Source organism: Fukomys damarensis, unplaced genomic scaffold, assembly GCF_012274545.1.
Source record: "Fukomys damarensis isolate Sample0158 unplaced genomic scaffold, DMR_v1.0_HiC HiC_scaffold_13, whole genome shotgun sequence".
NCBI classification, from domain to species: Eukaryota; Metazoa; Chordata; class Mammalia; order Rodentia; family Bathyergidae; genus Fukomys; species Fukomys damarensis.
In genome coordinates, this window is record NW_022900925.1 from 6,571,106 (window position 1) to 6,594,693 (window position 23,588).

The 23,588-nt window shown below is 41.8% G+C and overlaps 1 protein-coding gene across 1 annotated transcript in view; it reads right to left on the minus strand.

The window, feature by feature from the left end:
• The window catches only part of Shisa6 (shisa family member 6), a gene marked incomplete at its 5' end in the record, with an annotated part of 283,109 nt that overhangs the window by 143,616 nt on the left and 115,905 nt on the right, over positions 1–23,588 (minus strand). Inside the window, one exon of the mRNA XM_010615030.2 lies at positions 9,041–9,136. Within this exon, the coding sequence (XP_010613332.1) occupies positions 9,041–9,136 (96 nt within the window). The remainder of the gene's footprint in view (positions 1–9,040; positions 9,137–23,588) is intronic.

Genomic DNA, 23,588 nt, shown 5'->3' on the forward strand with positions numbered 1-23,588 from the left:
TAACCATGGGGGGACACTAAGCTAGATCTAAGCGTGCAGATACCTCTGCCCGTATGAGTGGATAAATGCCATTAGGCGACAGTCGTGCTCTCTCGTCATGCATATGATGCCTTCTGCGATGATACAGTCTGTGGTCTTCACCAGTACCCCCTCTCTACCTTTTCCAGCTTCCAGAACCATGAAATAAATAAAACTTCTATTGGTTACAAATTACCTATCTGGTGGCCGTCTGTTAGCATACTGAAGAATGGATGAAGCCAAGGACCGAGGAAGATGCAAGAAAGAAATATTCAAGCAGAGACATGAACAATGGGTGTACTGGTCTAATAGTGATTACCGAGGAAGACCATTCCAGACAGAAAGAAGAGCCTGTGCAGAGGGGGTTAGGAGAAAAAGAAGTCAATGTTGGCTGGAGTGCAGTTAGCATGAAAGAGACTGATGCAATTACTAGGGGCTGGATGGTACAGGTCATTGAGTGTTTTGGCTTTGAGTGATGTTGCCAGTTCAATAAGAGAAGCATGGAGAAACAGTGTGCTCATATTAGCACCTGAGAATTCTGAACTCAACCAGTAATTTTATAATGGGCAAGCACTGTTCCATAGCTGGGGTTAATATTAAGCTTCTGGCTCCCACAAAGAGCCTCTCAGGTTTTATAAAATAGGGACTTGGAACAGATCTGAGCTTAGACAAGACAGATAAACTAGATTAAGCCAGGTTGAATCAGGGTAGGGTGAATAGATCATTCTGGCTGCTCAGCAGAGGATGGCAGGTGGGAGACAAGAATGGAATCTCACACAGGTGGCCTTCACAAGTTGTCTGGATGGAAAGCAAGTAAGGCACAGACTGGGATGCTGGCTATGGAAGGGACAACGATGCCTATGTTCAAGGGAAGGGAATGGATGGCAATGGATTTGGATGTGGGTGATGAGGAAATAAAGATGTTAAACATAATATACACTATGTAAGGTTCTGCTGGAACGACTGATTGCTGGTGAGTTAGCACCACTAGGGGAAGAACAGGATGGTGTTAAAAAGGCAGGGCACAGTTAGGACCTTCTGCCTCCCAACTATGTGTGTGTGCAATCACAAAGAAGGATCTCCCTTGACAAAGGTAGGGTTATCTTAAAGGAGCCTTCCTAGAGTCTAAAAGTGTCTCCAAGGTCAAGAAAAGAATAATATGACATAATTTGGGCAGAACAATAGTTTGAGGCCAAATACCTAGAAGCCTCCCAACATTCTTCAACTTTAGGAAGGAGGGCAGAGAGGGCTCCTTGTTCTGCTCCTTTGATCCATCATCATTATTCCTGCCCAAGGTTGCAAAGACCCTTCCTGCTTTGCCTCTAGCCACACTGGGTCTTCTCTGTGGATTCTGGCTTAGTGCTCAGTGCCCCATTCCTGTCCTGCTGTCCACAGTTTTGGCATCCCCTGTCTCATTCTGGGACCCCATGTCTTCATTTCCACAAGCATACACTTCTGTCAAATCTGCCCCACTCCAGTATGCACAGGGTTGGTGTCTGTGCCATGCCCTGTACATTAAAGTTGAATGGATTCAGCCCTCTGTGTTCAACTGTTCTGAGTAAAAATCTAGAAAACCATTATGCCCCTCCTAGAATTACTCCCCCAGGGAAAAAGCAAAAATGATTCACTGGGAAGCAGTGAAGAAAATAAGAATCTGACATTTATCCTATTCAAGGAATGAATACTTTATAAGCTCTGGCCCCACTAAAGCCAGCCTGCACATTTATGAATTGCTGGTGGAGAGGCTTTCAGGTATGTGATATGAAAAATCTGCTGTTAACCTTGGGAAAAAATTAACGCTCTCCACTCGGTCAAAAGCATCTTCCCACTGATACTCTGGAGTACAGGCAAATAGGCAACTCACAGAATGTACAGGGTGCTCAACTCCAAGGGCTGTCTCTGAGGGAAAAACACCTTGCTTTATTTCAAGCAGTAGCTCTTTGTTGAGGAAATGCCTTATCCTGAATCTACTCTGGAGTATCAAGTAACAGAGTCTTATTAACCCTCAGTGCTCTCGGTAGGATGAGGAAACCAGGGCCTGACACGATGGAGTTATCTGCAACAAGGGCCACAGCTGAGCCTGCAGGGAGCACTGTCCAAGAGCTCACTCAACTCACTTCAGCTCTGTAACATGAGCCAGCCCACAGTTCATGCAAGGGGGCCACCCTTGGTGAGAACAAGAGAAGCCAAGGGGACTGAGTTTGCTGTATCCATCTCTGCAGTGAGCCACACACAGAAGTCTGCTTTTTGTGTGTTCATTTTGCTTCTTAGTTTTGTTCTCAAAAGCAGAATACAAACGAAGAAAAGGTATGAATAAAAACAATACACATTAATGGGGTACCATGAGGCGTCCTGATATGTGTTTATGTTGTATAATGCTCAAATTAGGGTCAACCTGTCTCCTAAAACATTTGTCATTAAACTGAAATCGCCTCCAGCTAGCTCGATGAAACACACACCATGTTGCTGCATCTACAATCACCCTACTAAGCAGTAACATACCAGAGCTTCTTACTTCCATCCAGCTGTACCTTAGCACCCAACAATCAACCTCTCTCCCCACTAGTCCCTCCCCCATCCTTTCCATAGCCTCTGCTAAGTAACTCAATCTATAGTTTATCCTTGGAAGGATTAGGGACTCTGCCTTCAACTCACCTTCCAAAATTCATTTGTTGTGGACTTTCTACAGGTATCCTGTGCTCTGGTCGTTTTTCTGCTGTTCCTTCCCATCATGCTAGTGTTTCCACGTCTATGCCTTTGTTCAGAAGGCTCTCAGACCTGAAATGTCTCTTATCACACTGTTGGTTTACCCTATCATTCTTGCCCTACAAGATACATTTCAACTTTTATCTCTTGGGGGAGTCCATTTAAGATGCTTTCAATCAGTGGCCAATTTTTCTTAAATTAAACTCCCCCCTGCTCATCTTGGGATCTCCATGGCATTTCCCATTTACTTGACAGGATTTAACTTCCTGGCTTCTCGAAGGCAGACACTGTCTTTCTCATCTTTACTCAACCAATGTTTGAATTTCACTGAAAGGGACAGATGCCCATGGTTGTGCTGGCACTTCTAGCTTCCTGTGTATCACAGGGTATTGGGCCATGAAAGGTCTCTGTACAACATATAGCAAATTAATGTCAGAAATGAAAATGACCTTGAAGACTGTTGAGGAAACCTTACCAAAAAAATTATTCCCAGTCTTCTCAAATTTGAATGTGTATGTGAATTACCTGAGGGTCTTTTTAAAATACAGATTTTGATTCAGTCAGTCTGGGTGGGGCTTGAAAGTCTGCATTTTTAAGTAGCTCCTGAATGATGCTCTTGCTGCTGGCCCTAGTGCTGTTCTACAACACTTGGAAGCAGAGCACCAGGAATGACTGCCTGACTTGAGTGCTCAGTGCTCTGTTCCATGAGTTTCTCCTATAACCTCCACAGCAATCTTAAGAGGTAGTGGTACAATGAGCTTTTGTTGCTTTTTTTTTTTTTTTTTTTTTTTTTTTTTAGTTAATGTTGTAGAGGTCAAGGTCACACAGAAATGGTGGAGCCAGGAGCTGAGCATGTCTAACCTCAAAGACTTTCCTCTTTTTGCCATTTTTTTCCTTCTACAATCATGTAATGAAGTTTATGTCACACTATTTGGAGAAGAGTAAGAGTGAGTCTGAGGCCATGACTCTCAGCAGGAAGGACTGGGGTTTCTTTATTTTACCCTGTTAATCTCTATAGTAGCAGCATCCCATAATAACATGGTTACGGTCTCCATCATGGTGTCCTGAGAACCGTGGTCTTACACTCCAGTTCTAGGCCACCATGAAACCCTGGTAGCTATTGAAGGAGATGTCGTTTGCTTCTTGCCAAAGACAACAAGCTAGCACAAAGATGACAATCCTCCCAACTCCCTAGGATTTGACTTAGTCCCATAGCTCTGCCATCCAGATTCAGGAGCAAATGCCAAGGGGCTGGCTCCTAGGAAGAGAAGATTCTCAATTTAGAGGGCCAGTCAGTGCCAAGACCAATGCCAGGAAAAGGGATTGTACTAGATGCCAACCTGCTCCTGGGCGCTACTTCAGCCAAGAGTCATGGCAAGAGAGAGCTCAGATCTGCCACTAGTATGGGATTGGAAAACAAGAAAAGCAGCAGCCCAGAGATGTTGGATTTCTGGCTGGGCAAGCCAGATTCTGGGAAAACAGAAGAACTTGATCTTCAGTCTGTTTCCAAAGAGAATTTAAAGACAGCACCAAGATTTAGGATTTTACAGGCTTCGCATCAGTCTCCCCCAACCACTCCACCTGTTAGAAAGCAGTCAGATTAGCGGACACTGAACATAAAGAATGCATCTATGAACCCAAGGCCTAAAAAAAGTCTTCCCTCTTGTCTCATGGGAGATCTAGCTCTACACAAGTCACTCCTCTTCTGAAAAGAACACATGTAGCCTATAGAGAAGATTTAAAACTCCTCAAAGCAAAAAGACTTCCATTGCTGTCTGCCCATCTCTCCACTCCTTACATTACCCCAGAAGACTGATTCGGTAGAATACTCTGGCACCTGCATGGGCCAGTGGCAGCAGGTTCACAGGCAAACATTAAACAGGACATGTATGATCTCAGATTCAGCATAAGACCCAGTGGATGGGAACTTTCCCCTGTGACACCATTTATCAAGGTAGTGTGATTTGGGTGACAGGTTAGGTATCATTTGAAAACAATAGGTTAATATGCCATTTCAACCCAAGCACTCTTTCAGAATGAGGTAATCCAAAGAGAGACAGTGCCAATCAGTGTCAGGACCAGGGCCAGGAAAAGAGACTTTACTGACCACAAGTGAGCTTGGTTAGCTAATAACCTGATTAGCTTATAGCCTGACTTTGCAGTGCCAGGCACGTTGCCTCAAGTGGGGGTTCTGACAGCAAATTAGGCACTATTTGATGCAAATTTTGAGGTGGACTTTGTGGGTGGCTTGGAAAGTGGGTCCAGGACACTATAATCCTCTTATTAACCAGCATGGTCTAATTGCTGCTGAAAGTAGGTGGGGACAGAGTCCTGAGCCAAAGAGAGAAAAGTCACAGCATCCATTCTGGTTTCTGGAAGGTGATGGGTGTTCTTGTTGACAGGACCCACAAGGAAAATGGAGTTTTGTAGAACAGTTGCCTTTAAGCAAAATGGCTGAGCTTGCAAAGAGAAGTGTCCATCTGAGAAACTCTCAAAGGTATTACACTGGGTTTTGTTTTGCATTATTTTTTTTCATTTTGTTTGAATGGCAGTTATGCTGAGAGATGGAGTCCCTGGATGAGGGTAGAATTCACCATTCTTGCAGATCCACTGCTTCTGAGGCAATGTTTTTTTTAATTACCCACTGTGTGAGGTTGATTCAATTATAGCAAAAATCAGAATAGTACTAATGTCACATACTTTCCTAAGGTTAAGTCTTAGGCACAGCTCTGGCCAGGATCACATAAAATACCACTAAATGAAGCCGGACACACTCAGTTAATCACGAGTGCTCAGAATTCAGCCATTAATCATCAACCATCAGGCATGGCCTACAGAAGGGAGCTGTTCCACGTACTCAGATCAAACTACCAGTAGATGGCTTAAAGCTCTGGTACTCTCAGCTATAATCCAAAAGTTTCCTCCCACACCCACTGTACACCCACTCCTCTCCCCCACCCCTCCCTCCTGAAGAAGTACAGGAAAGAATACTCTCAGGCTGTACAGGCTTCACAGAGGCCATTTTCAGGCAAGCCATGGACCTCTCTTTCATACCCCCCCCCACACACTGTTGCCATGGAGACTGGACGCCACCTGAGCTCTGTGCTTTCCCTGGAGTCCTGCCTTCAAATACCTTAGTATATTCCAACCCACTCACTCCCCTGGCTCCCCAGACTGTGTACATATCTAATCTGGATTCCTTTAGCTAAATGGGGCAGGGGTCTCTGCCACACTCCACTAATGGTCTGAGTGTTCTTGCTTAAATCCTTACGTGGGGGTGGCAGCCTGTGGTTCCACGGAGACCTATGCATCCACATCTCTCCTTTCTTTTGTAGAAAAGAAGAGCTGATTCCAAGCCATGTGTGAGGTGCAAACAGTGCTTAGACAAATTGGCTGGTGGGAAGGTGAGCTTGGCCCCGGGGGTGCAGGAAGATCAGACCAGCAGGTGGGAGGCACAATGGGAAGTTAACATTGCACCCTGACTATGAATGGGACACTGGGTGCAACGCTCACAGTGCCCTGGAAAAACCAGAAAAGCAGAAACACGGAGAAGCTAATGGATGTTTCTGAACACAGCTTGTATTAACTCCTCTGCTTCCTTCAACCACCCACTTCCTCAGTTACCTCTTAGCCCAGTTCATTCCTCAAATCTAAACCACCTCAGAAATCTTGTACATCCTCCAACCATAACACTGACCAAAACGCTCTCATCCCTGCCTTTTCTTGTCCTTCCATTTTATTCCCAGTAGACTACTTACCCAGAATTCCTGGCTAAAATCTGTGCATTTTCTGACCATTAAAATCAATCCCTGGCTTCATTTATTTCTTGGGAGGTCAGAGATAAAGCCGGTGCTATCAGTCCAGCCAGTAGAATTCCCTCAGCTCTACTTCTGCTTCTGCTCTGGTATGTGAGCTCGAACTGCCACGGTGTCACCTCCCAACTCCCTTTGCTGAGATCCCCAAAATGGACTCTCATTTTCCCTGCTGCGATCTCATCACCTGCTCCAATGTACTCACCCCTTTCTCAGCATTCACTCCTCTCCTTTATGGTTTGTGTGTGAGACACCACAGAGTGCCTGACTGGCCAGCAGGATCGGCCATCTCCAGCGTAATCTCCAGAGACTCGTTCAGACAGAAAGAAGGGATCTACTTAGGATCCTTCTGCAGGGTCGGGAAAGGTCCGCATGAATCAGCAGCATCTTACATTCTCATCTTCTCTCCATGCCCCAGGTGACCTCCCAGTACCCTCTAGGGCCTTGTACCTCTTGTGCTCTGGTTCGCACACACTGGCTTCCTTCTTATTTCCTCACACAAGAATGTCTCTGCCTCATCTTTTTCTATGGCTTCTGCCTGGGAGGCAGGTGTCTGTTCAGCCATCGCCCTATCTAAGATGGCTAACCTGGCACGAGTCGCTTCTGTGACAGCACTCTCAGTACTCTTACTTGCTTGAATTTTTATCCTTGCATTTATTGTCAAGAATTTATTCTGTCTGCTTCCCCCAAGGAAATGTGAACTCCATAAGGATGAATTCTATTTGTTTACTTTTTGATATTCCTTGGCACAAAACAAGCCTTATTAAATATTTGTCAAGTATAAAACGTTCTATAGCTTGGAGTATTTGGTGTTCAGGCTGAACTTTCCACAAGAGACACGAATAAGAGTGGGAAAGCATGCAGCTGAGAAGTTTTTGGTTAAGAGTTGCATTCTGTTTGAAAAATACAGATTTGTAGCTCCACTCCACGTGTCGCAGGTATGAGAAAGCCAATCATCTCTAAAATGGTTCCCTGTGATGTTCACCTCCAGGTATTCTTGTCCCTTTCTCCTTGAAAAGGACTGTTTTGTGTAACTATAAGATTTTATGAAAATGATATTGTGTAACTGAGAGACTGGGTCAAGAAAGACATTGTGGCTCTTCCTTGGATCACCCACTCCGAGGCCACCCAGCCACCATACTGTACCATTCAAGTTGCCCATGGACAGAATGTCACACTGAGGGACTGAAGCCTCCTGCCAATAACACCATGTGAGAGCGCCATCTTGGAAGCAGATCCTCCAGTTCCGGTCCAACCTTCAGATGATAGAGCTCAGCCTGACTTTGTGATTGCAAACCCACAAGAGATCCCAACTTAGAAACTCCCAAAATCCTAACCCATAGAAGCTACATGAGATAATGTTTATTACTGTTTTAAAATGCTAAATTTTAGAATAGTCTGTTTCACAGCTATAGGTAATTGTCATGAAGTGGATGACATGGGGGCTAGCAAGTTCAGGTCTGTCCTTATCAGTGGTTCACTGTGTAGCCCATTTCCCCTTGGTCCCAATTTGATTCTGCAACTCTTAGTAGCCACAAATGCCACCTGTATCCTCAATAAACTTTATTTAGACACAAACAGACACAACAGAAAATACATACACAGATACAGATTATTTGTTTTTTCTATATAGGATGAACAAACATCATATATGATTTTAAAAAGTAGGTGCATGGAATGTAAGAAAATGTTGCAAAGTTCCTTGTTCACTCACACATGAAACAAACATATATTTAAGAGGAAGACAGGGATATACTATCCCAACAACAAAATTCACATTTGGTCTATAAGAGCACACAGGTGTTGGGAAAGTAATCAAAGGAGTTAGGGATCCACTTATTCTTGATGTGACAGAATGCTCACAACACTAGTAGGACTCTGTTTAAACAAAAGACAGAATTGAGGAGGATTCCACACCCCTGCACAGATGCTCTGCAAGCTGTCAGCTAGGTCATAAAGCAGCTTGCAGAATACTAGATTAGCTTTCGTCTTGCGGCTTGAAGGTCTGCATAACCTCTACTTTTGTGTCCACATCATAGAGTTTTACAGAGATACACTTAGGACACTAAACTCTCCACATGCACGCTGGTTTGGAAACCCACAGTACAGAACATTGACATCAGGTTATAAAACATGGCTTTCAAATGGGAAAGGAATAGCCAAGAGGGGCACACACACTTTATAAATGCTGCCACATCCACTGTTTTCAACATGCTGTGTATGGTCCCCTTCCACGGGCAGCCATCAGCATCTGTGTCCTTCTCCCTGCCATGAGTGGAGCAGAATGGATACGTCTTGGAAGGCTGTCACTCTTTAAAGTTACACACGTGATGTCCTGGTCACTCCTGCCAGAAGCTACGCATGTCCCCAGGACAAGCTGCCATGGGACCTCCCCACTTACTCCTTTCCCAGACAAACCTCTTGCCTCCACACCATCTTCACATTTCAGATTGGGTTTCCCTAGGCAACCTCTGTATTTTAGTAAAAAATGGTTTCCACTGTACCCTTCGTGTGTCCTCTTCCTAATGTGACAAATCCAGATGAGATGAAGTTATGGAGATCTGGTCCTCCACTTCGGTAAGCATCCTTCCCATAATGCCCTGTAAGAAGATGGGGCAGAATTACCTGATGCATCTGTGACACCAACACAGAAGACAACTGCAGCTCCACCTTACCAAAAGGCAATGGTGCGCTTCGTTCAAACCAGCGGCTAAGTCAGAAGGCATAAGTGGTCAAAGAAAAAGGGTGATATATATACAGCATATATCACAAACATTACTGAGAATATATTTCTCAATATATACATATACACACATACATATGTATATATTACTGTGCAACAAAGAATAACATGTTGAAAACAGGGAGTGGGACACATGGCTTGATTTTGGCATTTCTGACCAAGCACAAAGCACATCAGAACAGCACTTCACAGATGTTCCTCAACTTACAATGGAGTTATAACCTGATAATCCCATGGTAAGCTGAAACATCATAAGTCAAAATGCATTTAATGACCATCATAACTTAGCAACACAGCACACTCTAGAATGTAATTTATTTCCCTTTTGGATTGCATGGTCATTTGCTTACTGCCACTGTCCTGCATGGAGAAAGAGGATCATACAACATACTGCTACTCCAGGAAAGGACCGGAATTCAAACTTCAAACCATGGCTGCTACTGAATGTGCACTGCTTTCAAACTACAACAAAGTAAAATAAAATGGAACACTGAACCATCATAAATCGGGACCTTCATATTTGTCCCACTGTCATCCTTCTTGATGACAATTCTCTCTCCCAATTCTCTGCTCATTCTTGTTTTGTTTGCTTTCTTTCTCCCCACAGCAAGCAGGTTCTGATGGAGTCTCTCTCTCTGTCTCTCTCCCTCTCTACATATGTGTATGTGTGTGTGTGTGTGTGTGTGTGCATGTGTGTATATGTTTACAAATCATATAAAACCTATGGGCCTGCAGACTTGTAACTTAAGAGAACTCCTACAACAGCTAATGCCAACAAGTAGAATCGTGGTTATAAAACACTGGGAAAATATTTATGTGTTTTCCTTTTTTGATTCTCTGAAATAGGACCATATCTCTCATCAACTGGATGCAGACATCTACCTGTGGGGCTGAGTTAAACAAAAAGCCGAGGGCAGGTTAAGAACTGCAGGGGAAGAAATTCAGAGGAGAAAGTTAATATTCCACTTCTGACATTCAAAGTAAGATTTTACAGTATGCTTGAATACAGGCATTGTAAGGAAAGAAAGGACTCTAAATGCCATCCTAAAGTATGTACATGCAAAAATAGAGAAAGTCACATTCTTTTCACATTGTCACACACACATTAAAACTGTACTTATAATTACAATATGTGGGAAACTACTTAAGATATAAAGTTTAAAAGTAGATAGGTGCTATATTAAATATGATAACAGAGCTATTAAAATTCAAGCCAGTAAGTTAAAAAAACCCAAAACATTCAAAAGATTGAAAGAAAATGCACAAAGATACTGACAGCTGCCCTTGGATGGCTGGAACATGGGTGTTAATTTATTTCTACTTTCAACTTTTCTACACTTTCCAACATGTTTTTCTTTAATGAATACAAAACTTTCTAATATAAAAAGGTAAAATAAATGTCTAACGTAAAGTTCATGGATGCATGCAAACACAAACCGAATCATTCTTTCTTAACAGGGCACACTCCAGATCCACACATCTCAATCTCATGAGAGAGTGCTTTAAAAAATAGATGCTCGGAACAATTGCTGATATTTTAATTCAGGAAGACAGAATCTGGGCCTAGGCAGGGGTATTCTGAAAAAGCTCTGCTTTCTGGGTTTTTAGAAACCTATTGTGTTAGGGACAATGAGAGCTGTTATTCTTTTTTTTTTTTTTTTTTTTTTTTTTTTTTTTTTGGTACGGGGATTGAACTCTGGTCCTTGTGCTTGCAAGGCAGGCCACTGAACCGCTGAGCTAAATCCCCGGCCTGAGAGCTGTTATTCTAACACAAGGGCAGAAACAAGTCAACTTAAATTCATTTAAGTGTGATCAATGAATATCTGCTGGGTTTTATGTTCAGAGATCCACTTTCTTCCTCTGGAGGATAGTGTCAAGTTCCTTCATTCTTATTCCACATCTCAAACCTTAGCATGCATCAAAATAACCTGGAAAACTTAAAAGAAATCCCAGGGGACCACTCCTAGACTTCCAGATTCCGTGGATGTGGTATAGGTCTCAAGAGTTCACATATCTAGAGCCAGGTGTGGTGGCTCACACCTGTAATCCCAGCACTTAGGAGGCTGTGGCAGGAGGACTGATGTGAGTTCAAGGCCAGCCTGCACTACAAAGCATGACCCTGCCTCAAAAAACAAAAACTGAAAGTATAAAAAAGAGTTTGCCTATCTATTAAGGTGACATTGATTCTGCTGGTCCAGGGACCACACTCTGACAATGGAATTCGGGACCAATCACATGAAGATCATGTGAATGATTTCATTTCTCAGGGCACACAGCTTTGCATGAGGCACGTTCTTGTAAAAAACTGTGGTCTCAATGCATAGTTGTACAGAATTCTCAGAGCTGAAATAAAGGCTTCTGTCTATATCCCAAGCTATGTGGACGCTGTGAACACGATCCATTATCTGAAGACAGGTATCTTCTTCAGAGAACAGGAGGGTAGCAGGTGCATCACCACCCCAGGGAGTGTGGGACCCCTTCTTCTGCAACAAACATGTCACTCTCTCCCCACCTCATCTAATTACAGAACAGTAAGAAAAGAAAGTAACAATTCAGAACCCTCATAAATTTGAACTACATCAATTCAGAACCTGTGATACATCCTGCAGAATTTGGGCTGGTTTATTTTTGTGCTTCTTATAAAAATAAAATTTTTGATAAACAAATCAATACTGAGGAAGATAGAACATAAAACTGTGCCTGTGCTATTTACAAATCATTCTTATCTGTCAGTTGAAACAAGGTCCCTGGGATTAAGCACCGCTCTCGTGCTTTGGGGCTCTGCTGGTGTGAAAGTAAACTGAAATTTCTGGGTCACCTACCCGTGGGTCAGGCAGAAGTACAGAGCCCTTACAAGTGTGGCTTATTTTTCACACATAATAGCTAACATTTTTATAGTATCTTGCAGTTTACAAGGAGTTTGTACACACACATCCTTCACTTAATATTTTAATTAACAGTAGGTTGTTTTTTATTATCTCCCATTTTGTTGACTTAAAAAAAAAGGCAAAGGACTAAAATTGGTAGATGGCTGAGCCAGTGCCTGGACCATGTTCGCTGCATTGTACACACCTGGTTCATTTACTCATCCACAAGAACCCATGAAAAACAGCCACTTCTAAGTCCATGGAGCTTGCCTGTGGAAGGGCCTGGGTTTTCTCCAGGTCTAGCCACCTCCTGAATCTACCATCTTTCTACAAACCTCACTCCCGTGGTATGAGAGGTATGCTGTGACTCTTCTCCGAGACTGCAGCCAGGACACATGGTGGAAATGTGAGGTCCAGGAAAACTCTTCACTTGAAAACACCCAAGTAAACAAAAGCTGGAGATCAGAGGTGCTGAGTTTCAAGAGCTCAGACTTTGAATGGGGCAAAAAAGAAAGGACACGGAGAGGTAATGAGGCAGGACCAAGAACAGTACACAGTAATAAAGAATTCTGCGGCCAAACCAGTTTGGAAAATATTAAATTAAACAAAACGAAAGCTACCTGAACGCCAAGTCAGAGGCAAAGAGCACTGAACCCTTTATGAGACCCTTACATTTTTCAAAGCAATCTTATGATGGCTGATTTTTTGAGAGAGCCTCTTGTGAGGCTGAGATGTAAAACAGGATGACAGTTGCAGCTTTTGTTTGAACTGTAGTCCTCAAACTTAAGCACAAAACAGACTCCCTTTGGATGATCCACGGATTGCTGGGTGCTAGCCCCAGAATTCCTGATCGACAAGGCCAGTGATGAGGCTTGATAATCCTATTTCTATCAAGTTCAGAGTGATGCAGACCCGGAACCAAGGACCACATTTCCAGTGAACCACTATGCTGGGTCTAGCCACACGTCAGCCTTCAGTTGGACACAGGATGAAAGTCTAGAGTGATTTTCATTGTCTGTACCCTCCAAAGTTTAGGAAGATCAAAAGGCATCATGAAAGGAAGAAGAGCTGGTGAAAGAGAAGCCCCATGTATTTAGACAATCTGAAGAGAGTGGAGTCAATGTCACTTCTGTTTCTTCATGAGGCACAGACCTGTTGGGTTGATGACACGAATGGGTATCACAGTATTCATTACCTGTAAAGCAAAGAACCACTCTTCTCTGTCCAGTAGCAACTCTCCTAACCCTCTGCCTATCTGCTGGCTACCTGGGCCAGAGGAAAAGGAGTACAAACATTAACCCAACTGCAATTCTGAAAAATAATTATTGATCCAGGGGAGCTCTAGACAGAAACAAGCAAGAGCTTTGTGAAGCACTTTAGTAAAGTAACAGGTACCTTCCTCATATCACGGTACAAGTACATGGTCTGTACTAGGAACATGGGTGTTTTCAGGCTTCAAAGCACACCTATCCCCACCTGCTGAACCCAAAAGTGTGATACACCATGCAGATGACACACCTCCAGTTCTGCTGCTGTACCCTGATCTTCACTATTACTTTCCCCAAAGTGATGGAGGTTTTATTCTAGTTCAGTCACTTCTATGGCTGCTCTGACTGCCTATCAGAATCCCTTGCCCTTCCAAAACCTTGGCAGAAGCCAAAATTCCGAAGGACAGTCCTAAGGGACAAATGTTCTCAAACAGGAAGAAGATTAAAGCAAAGAGAGGACCCAGGCTGAGCTCCTGGAGTTGTGCAATGCTGTTAGTTCTGATAAGGAAGCGACAAGGGGCAATGCTTCCCTGTAAAAGAGATTTGCTGCAAGAAATGAAAGGAAAAAAATTGATACTATCCCAACGGTGATCTCTAAAGACTCAACCGAATTTTGCATCTGTGAAATTAGATCAACAGCCCTGAGACAGAAGCAAACCAATCGGACTGTTTGCTTGGACTTGCAGATCTGGGCAGCAGAATGGATACAGAAGGAAACTGGTGCAGTAGAGTCCAGTGAGAGACACAGTGCACACTCAGTGAAGGACAGAGACAAAGAGACACTGAGGGAGAAAAGTCAGAGCACAGCCGACAGCTCTACAACGCACAACTCATTCACAATTAAGACTCCCAGAAAAGAGACAGAAGGGATAATTCAGAAGCAATAATTAAAAGTTAATAGTTCATTTATTTCTGAGCAAGTGGAAGACTTTAGTCTTGAGGTGGAAGAATCAAGCACCAGACTATATATTAGAGGAGATCAATATCTAAATATATTCTGATGAAGAACCCATTAAAAATAAAGGGGAAAAACTCAAACCAACTTAATAAAACATGAAACCTACATAAACTGAAGCAGCCTTATTAAAAATTTTGAGACTTATTTCCATGGAGGTGGCAAACATATTGGCTAAGAAATACTCTTATACAGAACTCAGTTGAGAAGTTTCAAGTGCACGGTTTCCTCAAACTCAAAAGGGAAACAATAATTGGGTCCATTTAAAATGAGGAAATACACTCAGTAAGAATATGCTGATATTTATCAGTGAAGATATTTTGACTGAATACTTTGACCCCAAAATTCACTGAAAATAATGAAAAGAAGGGAAATTCTGAAAACTAGCCCCCCAAAAATGTCCAGACTTGTTATTAAATAGAGGTAGAACAGCAGGAAAATATATATATGCACATACACACACACATATATAAAATCACACAAACAGAAATCAGTCCAAGGGAGACTAAAGATTTAAATATAAAAAAATTAAATCTTAGAAAGTATTAGAAAGGATAATAGGACAATATGCTAGTGATCTGAAGGGGACATAATTTTTAAGTAAGATTAAAAGAGGCAGAAGTTAGAAAAGAAGCAATTGAGAAATTTTAAACTATTAATAAATCAATCATAGAACTGTAAGTGAAAGACTAGAAAATACATATATATTTATGCTTAGAACCTATAAATAACTTGCGGTTAATAAAAAACAATATATTACCCAAATAATGAAAATAGGTAAAAGAAACAGGCAACTCACAGAAGAGAAAATCCAAGGGCCAATATGCATAAAGTCATGTTCAATCTTATAAGTGATCAGGGAAATTCACATTAAAACCATAATGAGGTATCATTTCACACCCAATAGACTGGCAAAAATTAAAGAACCAGAGACTATCGACATGGATATGCAGAAGGAAGAACTCATGCACACTTCTGGTGGGAGTGTAAATTGTTACAATGGCTTTGAAAAGATCTTTGCAATGGCTAATAAAGTCAAATATGGATATGGCACACAGCTGGCAACTCTGTCTCTAGGTATATACCCTAATAAACCCTCACACACTTGCATGGGAAGCTATGTACAAGCAAGTTCATATGCAGCCGTGTGAGGAGAGTCTGTATTCCCACCGAGAGAAAAGTGATAAATAGTTTGTAATGAAACAACATAATCCCACACAACAGTGGAACAAGAAGGGAAGGGAAGGGAAGGGAAGGGAAGGGAAGGGAAGGGAAGGGAAGGGAAGGGGAGGAGTGGAGTAAGAGTTCTAAATATCATGGATGATTCTCAGCTGTAATGTTGAGAACACAGAGCCCACCTAAGATAAACAGGGTGGACTTTTAAAATATGCAACATAACACTATATTGTTTAAAAAACATGTGCATATGAAGATATTCAGCAAGATGAGGAACACAAACAGACACTTCTGTATGTAAGAAAGAGAGGAGAGCTAGAAAGGATATGCAAAGTGTCTATGTTCTATATTCCCTTTTCTGGGTAGCTGAAGACCTGCTTGACTTTTAAATAATTTTTTATTTTGTTCGTAAGATAGATAAACAGAATGAGATGACAGGCAAGGGATGGACAGGTGGATGACAGATTAATGGGCTGGTTTATCACTTTTAAGTAACTGTTACTCAAGGATTTTATTAATTGCCAAATCATCCTCCAAGAATGCAGCAAACAGAATCTCCAGCTTTAAGAACTCTGAGACTAAAATATCCATGAATCTCTGCTTGAGGGGGAAATAAAAACTACCTTATGATAAAAATCTGTCAAGAAAGAAGCAGTACTATGGAATTTCTAAAACCGTAACTGTATTCACTTGTAATCTTCAACCACACACAAATGAAAAGACTCACTAAGAGAAAATGGGTAAATTAAACATTTTAAAAATATTATCTTTACGGACAGAAAGTTAAATGAGACTGATGATACTGATGCTCCTCTGGAAACTCTGGTGTGCAAACTGGGCAATAAAATTACACTGCGGCAGTGAAATAAACTTGAAAGCCGGTTCAGGATAGGAGGAGCAACTCTCCACCTCTACAGACTGCTTGCAATTGGACGGTGCCCTTGGACCAGATGTGGAGCTGGGATGTGACAAGCCAAGAGGGAGCCTGAAGAGCACCCAGGCCTGAATGTGCAGCCATGCACATGGCCAAACCTTCCCTATGGAAAAATGTACTCTTGCACAGATATCATGCCCAAGGGACAATTTTCAATACATTCAGTGAAGGGCTTTCAAAACCCTTTGCTAACAAACATCCCAGTCTTAGCAACTAGACTCACAAAGTTGAAAAAGTGTGCAAAAGTAATTATAATGACTTCCATGTGTACTTCAAAGAAAGAAAGATTTTAAAATATTTAAAGGCTAATTTAAACTTAGCTCTAACACCTCATTAAGGAAATGCAAATCAAAACATGAGGTACCTTTTTACAAACCAGTCCAACTTGACAAAAACCTTAGAATTCAATGATACTCGATGCCGAGACAGCAGACATCTGTTACTCCTTGTGAGAAAGTATAGACTGATGGTTCCTATAAGACTTATTCTTCCACCACTAGAAAGTTTCCAGGTATATATGCATGCTCTAGAATGTCTTCTACAATATACACCCATGATTATAAATAGTGCTCAGTGACAGGGAACTGACTAAGTAAACTATAATGAAGGAAGACAATACAAGTGTAAAAAAGAATGAGGCAGAGCTCATTCTGTATATGCTGATGTGAGAAGCCTTCCAAGACAGAGAGTTGGAGAAAAAAATAAGCATAGTGCAGAACATTCTTCATTATGGTCCCTTTTTTGTATAACAACTAAAAAATGTGACAAAAAGAAAATATCTATAGGCCCACCATAAGATATTTCATACAAACAGTATTTTTTTTTTCTGGAAATAAACCTATGCACAAACTACAGTATTAAGATTTTCTTTCCTTTGTAGAGAGCGTCTGAGAAAAAAGGAGAGAAATGTTGCCTTTGATTTGTATTACTTTACATATTGTTGGGATGTTTCTAAACATTGTTTGTGTGTTGTGTTTATTTTTGCAAGATCCATAGAGTTTACCTGAGATTATAAAGTGGGGTCATGGATCCTAAAAAAGCTTTTTTTTCCTTTTGCCTGTTGATATGACAAAAACTCTACTAAAAGTCATGTTATAAAAAGGAGCACACAGACTAAAGAGAGGGGATTACTTTCCCCTGCATAAATGACGACATTTATCAAACACAGGTACTAATATGTATTGCTAAGAGGACAGTGGGGATTAAATGCGATGAGGTGTATCAAGTGCTTTCTCTAATGCTCAGTGCTAGTGAGCCCTCAACAAATGGGAACTGCTCTTGCATTGAGGAGTCTATCCTATCACCTATGCAAGAATCTCCCATGGGTGCTCTCACTATGCATGAGCCCCAAGCTGACCTTGGGCCAGAAAGTCACAATCAGAAGGAGCTGCAGACTCCAGGCTTTAGAATCTGGCCTGAGGGCTCCTTGCAGCTCTCTTGGACCCTTAACTTGGCCCCGCAGTGGGGAGAGTACTGCAAGACCAGAGACCCACACTTCTCCATGCAGTTACTTTTCACCCAGCGTATAAAGCAGTGTCCAAGCCTACTCTACCAAGGTAAACTGAGGCAGGTTTGGCCTAACTTCTCATTGCACTGACAAGGATCATTTACTAGTTTGAAAAATCTCTAGAAGGAAGCTACTAAAAATGCATTATTTCATGTGACAATCCCTGTGAATTGTGCCTTCCAGTAACTGTAGAGTTAGCACAGCTACTAGCAAGACCTCTGGGAAATCCCCAAGAATTCCCTCTAAAGTCTTCTCTTTGACCACACTTCCTAGGGAGACCAAGGGAACTATCACTGGGAACCAGTCTACTTGAGGAAGGCAAGCTGTGGGGGCTCTGGATGAAAAATCCAAGATGGAAAGAATGGCTGTGGAACCACCTTGCCCAATTCTCATTGGACAAAGAAAGAAGCAAATACCCAGATAGGTTGGCACTGGCACTTGGAAGCGCACATGGGCAGACAATTTTGAACTCTGAATCACTGACTTCATTCTATTTTTCAGCCATCGGAAAGTAGATCTCATCAGCGGCAGAAGAATGAGGGGCCCAGGCAGGCTTTGCCAATGTAATTCATCTTTCAAATAGATGTCCCCAGGATCATTAGTTTTGTTGCAGGCATTGGTCAAAGGCAAATCGTAGGTCGACCATATCTACTGTATCTAGGATGCACCATCAGGGCCTCTTGTATAATATGCAGTTCTGGGGGGAGGGGATTCATTTTTTAAAAGCATTTATGATGTAGAAATATAAGTTTGAACTCCACACCTCTTAAGTACCCTAATTATTTACCAAGGGGGTGAAAAGGAGGATTGCTCGTTGGTGGTAATGGTATTAATCTTTAGAGCTTTCAGGAAGTCTAAACCCTTTACTGCCTTCAGGGTAGAATCAGAGGACTTTGCAAAAGAAAGTGTTTGAAGTGAACTTCTCTAGCCTCTGTATATATCAATGAGGAAACGGGGGCTGGTGAGGTCACTGAGGTCTGACTGCTGAGCTCCCACTTCCCAGACCAGGGAAGGCTCTTCCAATACACTGCATAGCTCACAGCCTGCTCTATAATGGAAACAAGGGAAATGAGGATTATTTCAATTCCAAGGGACCCCGGTGCCCCATTTAATTTCTCTTCTGATATGTTGGCCACAATCTCCTTGGAAAGATGCCCAGGCTAACCAAATTCTTGTTTCTGACTACAATCAGCATCTCAGTGCTGTCTCATTGTCACAAGCAGGAGCCTGGCCAAGAGGTAGTCTGAAGAAGACCTGGGCAGAAGAGGCAGAGGATACAGGTACTGTCTGCAAGGAGAGGAGAGTCTGTCTTTGCTTCAAGCATCTTATTAAATGATTAGGATCCACTTCAGGGCTCCACAATGAAATAAGTGAATTGGTCGGATCCCTCTTCTCTGAGGACCTACAGTGTGCAAGCCCTTGGGGAGACAGAGGCATGCTTTCCACTCTGTTTCTTAATCTCTTCTCACATTCTGCAAAAACTCTGAGCTTCCTATGAGTGCATCTAAATTAGTAGGGTTTAATGAGATGATCCTGAAAAACTGCTACCGCCTTATATAACCTGATCATGTATCTTGGGACTGAGACACTGGCAATGGTTACCTTTTATTATCCGGAGGAAAATATTAATATTTTCTCTATTTTGTGGACACGTAAACAGTCTCAGAGGTTAAATGATTTTCAAAGTCACAGAATGACTAACTTATGATTTAGGACAGTCTCTCAGCTCCCTGGCTGTCTATTCTGGTGGTTCCTTTCATTCTAGCTATGCTTTCAGGAAAACTAATCCCAAGGAGCTAAGGAGTCCAGACATATTTTAGTAATAAAGAAGGGAAAAACACAAGTTTGCCATAAATAAGTCTGTCTCTGACACCAAGTGGATGACTCTGGACAAACTATTCATGCTTTCTAAGTCTCAAATATTCTTATCTATACAGTGGGAACAGTGCTTCAGAAAAATGTGATAAATACTAAATTGAAAGCATTAATGTACATAAAGGAGAGAACACCTTATACTTATTCAATGGGTGACTCCTCCTCCTCCAAGTACAACTAAAGTATGCTCTACTGCTCAAGTTAATTGAATATTTCAAAATACTTCAGAGAAAAAGACAAAAGAGTCTTAAGAGTCAAAATCATTCAAATCTCAAGAAAAGCATCACCTTTTCCGCTATTTCTGCAAAAAACATTAAAGCTCACACTGATGATATTGTTGTTCCTCAATGAATATGCCATTTTCATAGATGTGCCCTGGAAAGCACAGACTCATTAGCAAAGAGGTAGTAGCAGAAACCCCCAGATCCAACTCATCTCATATCAAAAAGTAAATACTTTATCTCACATCTGCCTGTACCAGTTCATTCCCCTATGGTCCTGTGGGCCTCGTCTCGTGTCTGTGTGCTTTGGACCATGTCCTTGGTTTTAGGAGCAGAATTTGGCTTAGAGGTACCCACAGCCTTGTGTTATACTGCTCAAATGTACTCACCTGTACAGGGTATTTTGTCACTGACTGTCTCTAGTTCTTTGGAAATGGGTCACACAAGTCTTCAGTTAGAATAATTCAACTTTGAGGAAGTGAAGGTGCTCTCTAGTCAGGAGACTGCTTGGTCAATTTCTGCTCAAAGGACACCGTTTTCTCCTGAAACAGCTGACAGAGACCCTCTGAGGGTCCTCTGAGATAGAGCAGAACACAACATTACGGAGAAGAGCATACGAGGGGCTGTCATTTTTCCAGAGTTCAACTGTCAAGGGGAAGGAGAGCTAACTTGTGGACTACTGCATCCTGAACCTTCCTTGCCTACTTATCCAGTTGAGTGGCCAGGGTCCATCCTCGTAACATCCCCAGCCTCCAGCCCATTCCACTGTGCCCTGAAGCAGAACCACCAGCAGAAAAGCCTACCAGCTGCATTTTGTAGTTGTGGGACTTCAGTCCAATTATATTATCTCTCTGGACCCTAATTTCCTCATCTGTAAAAGGAGATGAATAGCAAAACTTAATGAAGGCTTGTGATAATTAAATTAATTAATACTTGCAAAGTGTTTAAGACCTTAACTAGAAAGACTAAATATTCAATAAAGGACTGTCATTGCTATTCAAGGTCTAAGGAACAAGAAAGTCTGGTGAGGAAAGATGATGCAGTGCTAAGGAGCAGTGTTAAGTCACAAAACAAACAGGGTGGATCCTTAATGATGGTGCCATGTTGACCATCTGGATTAAAATCTCAGCTCTACTTCTTACTAGTTGTGTGATGGGACAAATTATTTAATCTTCCAATTCAATTCTAGTGAAGAAAATACTAGAAACTATCCCATCAGATGATTGAAAGGATTCGATGACAAATATTTGTAACAGTTTCAGAACTGGGAGCTGCTAAGCACTAGATGTTTCGTCACCGCTGTATCTGCCCAGTGTCTCTTACACTTGAGGACCGTAAGTCTCATAAAGGCCCCTTAACACTTAGGTAATTCTGCTACCCTTTCCTGGACCATTGGCTCTTCCTATGCCTAAGTTTCCTACACTATTTCCTGGTTCCTGAAACCTTCAACACCTCATGTTCCCTATGTCCTTCAATTAATGACCTTCCCTAGTATATCATGAAAAGCTAAGCAATAAGAAAGGAATGGGGAGTTTGCATTCCTCACTTCTCTTTGTCTTTTCTGCTATTTAAGTGAGTAAATTTTTTCCCCATAAGTTTATTGGTACAATTTAGGTAAATAATACACTTACATTCATTACTGGGATCTTGTACCTTTACATGACTTGTCTCGGTTCTTATTTTTTCACCATTCCCCCACCCTCCAGTCCCTATTTATAAAGACTTTGTTTTCATCTTTTTCCTTTTCTCATATTTTTTCTTTTCCCTTCTTACCTTTGCCCTACCCACCCCACTTCCTCTACTTCTTTAGACCTTTTCTTCTTATTACACAATATCAATTATATATTTTGATCTTTATTAGCATTTTAGTTAATTATTCTTATTCCTGTCATAGTCTAGCATCCATCTCTTTCATCTTTCCAAGGACTTAGATCCTGAAATATCTGCCCTTCTCCTCAATCATCATTTTCTCCCCCTCATTCATACTAACTTCTCCAGACTCTCACAATTTTAAACACAAGTCTCTCTTCACCCCCTTAGCCTGCTTTCAGCCACTGTCTCACAGTGAAATTTGTCAACATATTCGCTAGTAATAACTTGCTCCGCTCTACAGTTTGATCTTAACGTTTCCCTGGTAGGACTGTACATACATCTGCCCATCTCTATTTGTTAGCACAGCCATTGTCGCAGCGGGTTAAGGCTCACCTTAATTCAACACATCCCATCTTCTTTGACTATATCTACAAAAACATCTTATTTCCAAATAAGAATACATTCACAACTATAAGAATTAGGATTTAATTCCAACATACCTTTTTTGGAGATGCTATGGTTTGAATGTGTCCTTCAAAGGCTCACATATTGGAAAGTTAATCCTCAAATCCATATGTTGATGATATTCAGAGGTAGGACCTTTGGATGGTAACAGGGTGAAATGAAGTCATGAGGGCCCCCATAATGGCATTAGTGGCTTTGTAAGAAGAGTAAGAGAGACCCAATATGAAATGCTCCTGTTCTTCCACCCTCTGATGTCCTCCACCAAGCTATGACACATCGAGAAGGTCCCAGCAAATCCAGCCCCTTGATCATAGACTTCTCAGGCTCCACAACTGTAAGAGATAAATTCCTCTGCTTTATAAATTACCCAGTCTCAGGTACTCTGTTTGAGCAACAGAAAACAGACAGAGACAAAGAACTCCACTCAATAATGGTTAAAAGAAAACTTTACTTCAATAACTTCCCAGACTGTTTCTCCACCAGTCTTCCTCATCATTACTTCCCCAATCATAGATCCCTCTCTTTCCCCTATGCTTACAGTCAGCCGGGGCTAGCAGGGCTACCTGCAAAATTCATCTCATATTTAGCACTACTCCTCCCCAGCTCTTCTGCCCTCTCCTAGTCAAAAGTGCCATCATCTTCCACTGACTTATTCTAACAGTGGGGTCAAGCTTCCTACTTCAACTCTCTACCCTCCACTATCTATGTTATCAAAAACATACAGTATCTTCCAAAAAATGGCATAAGATCATGCTATGCCTTCCTGAAAATCTTTCAAAGCTTCGTATTACACTAAAATTCAAATATAAAAGAATCCACACATGCTAGATGTCATGGTCCTGCTGGCTGTCCTCTCTCAGATCAACTTCCTTGTGGCTAATGAAAGCCTCAGTGAATTCTTTTGACTCTTCAACCGTTTATACCTATCTCACCACTTTTGTACTTGCAGTTCCCTCTACTGGGAACACTCTGCAGATCTCTGCAAGCCCAGATTTTCCTTGATTACTTAGTTTTTATTACAAGTGTTACCTCCTAAGAGAAACCTTCTCTAGTCACCCTATCCCCTATAGGTTCTCGAAGGTTCTCTTCTGCGCTACTCTATTTTCTTCATGGGCGCATGTCATTATCTAAAGTGCTCTGTTCACCTGTGTGACTATTGTTTATGGTCCATCTCCCTTTGTATACTCTAAAATTCATGTTCCCTGGGAGGGGGACCCAATGCATAGAAC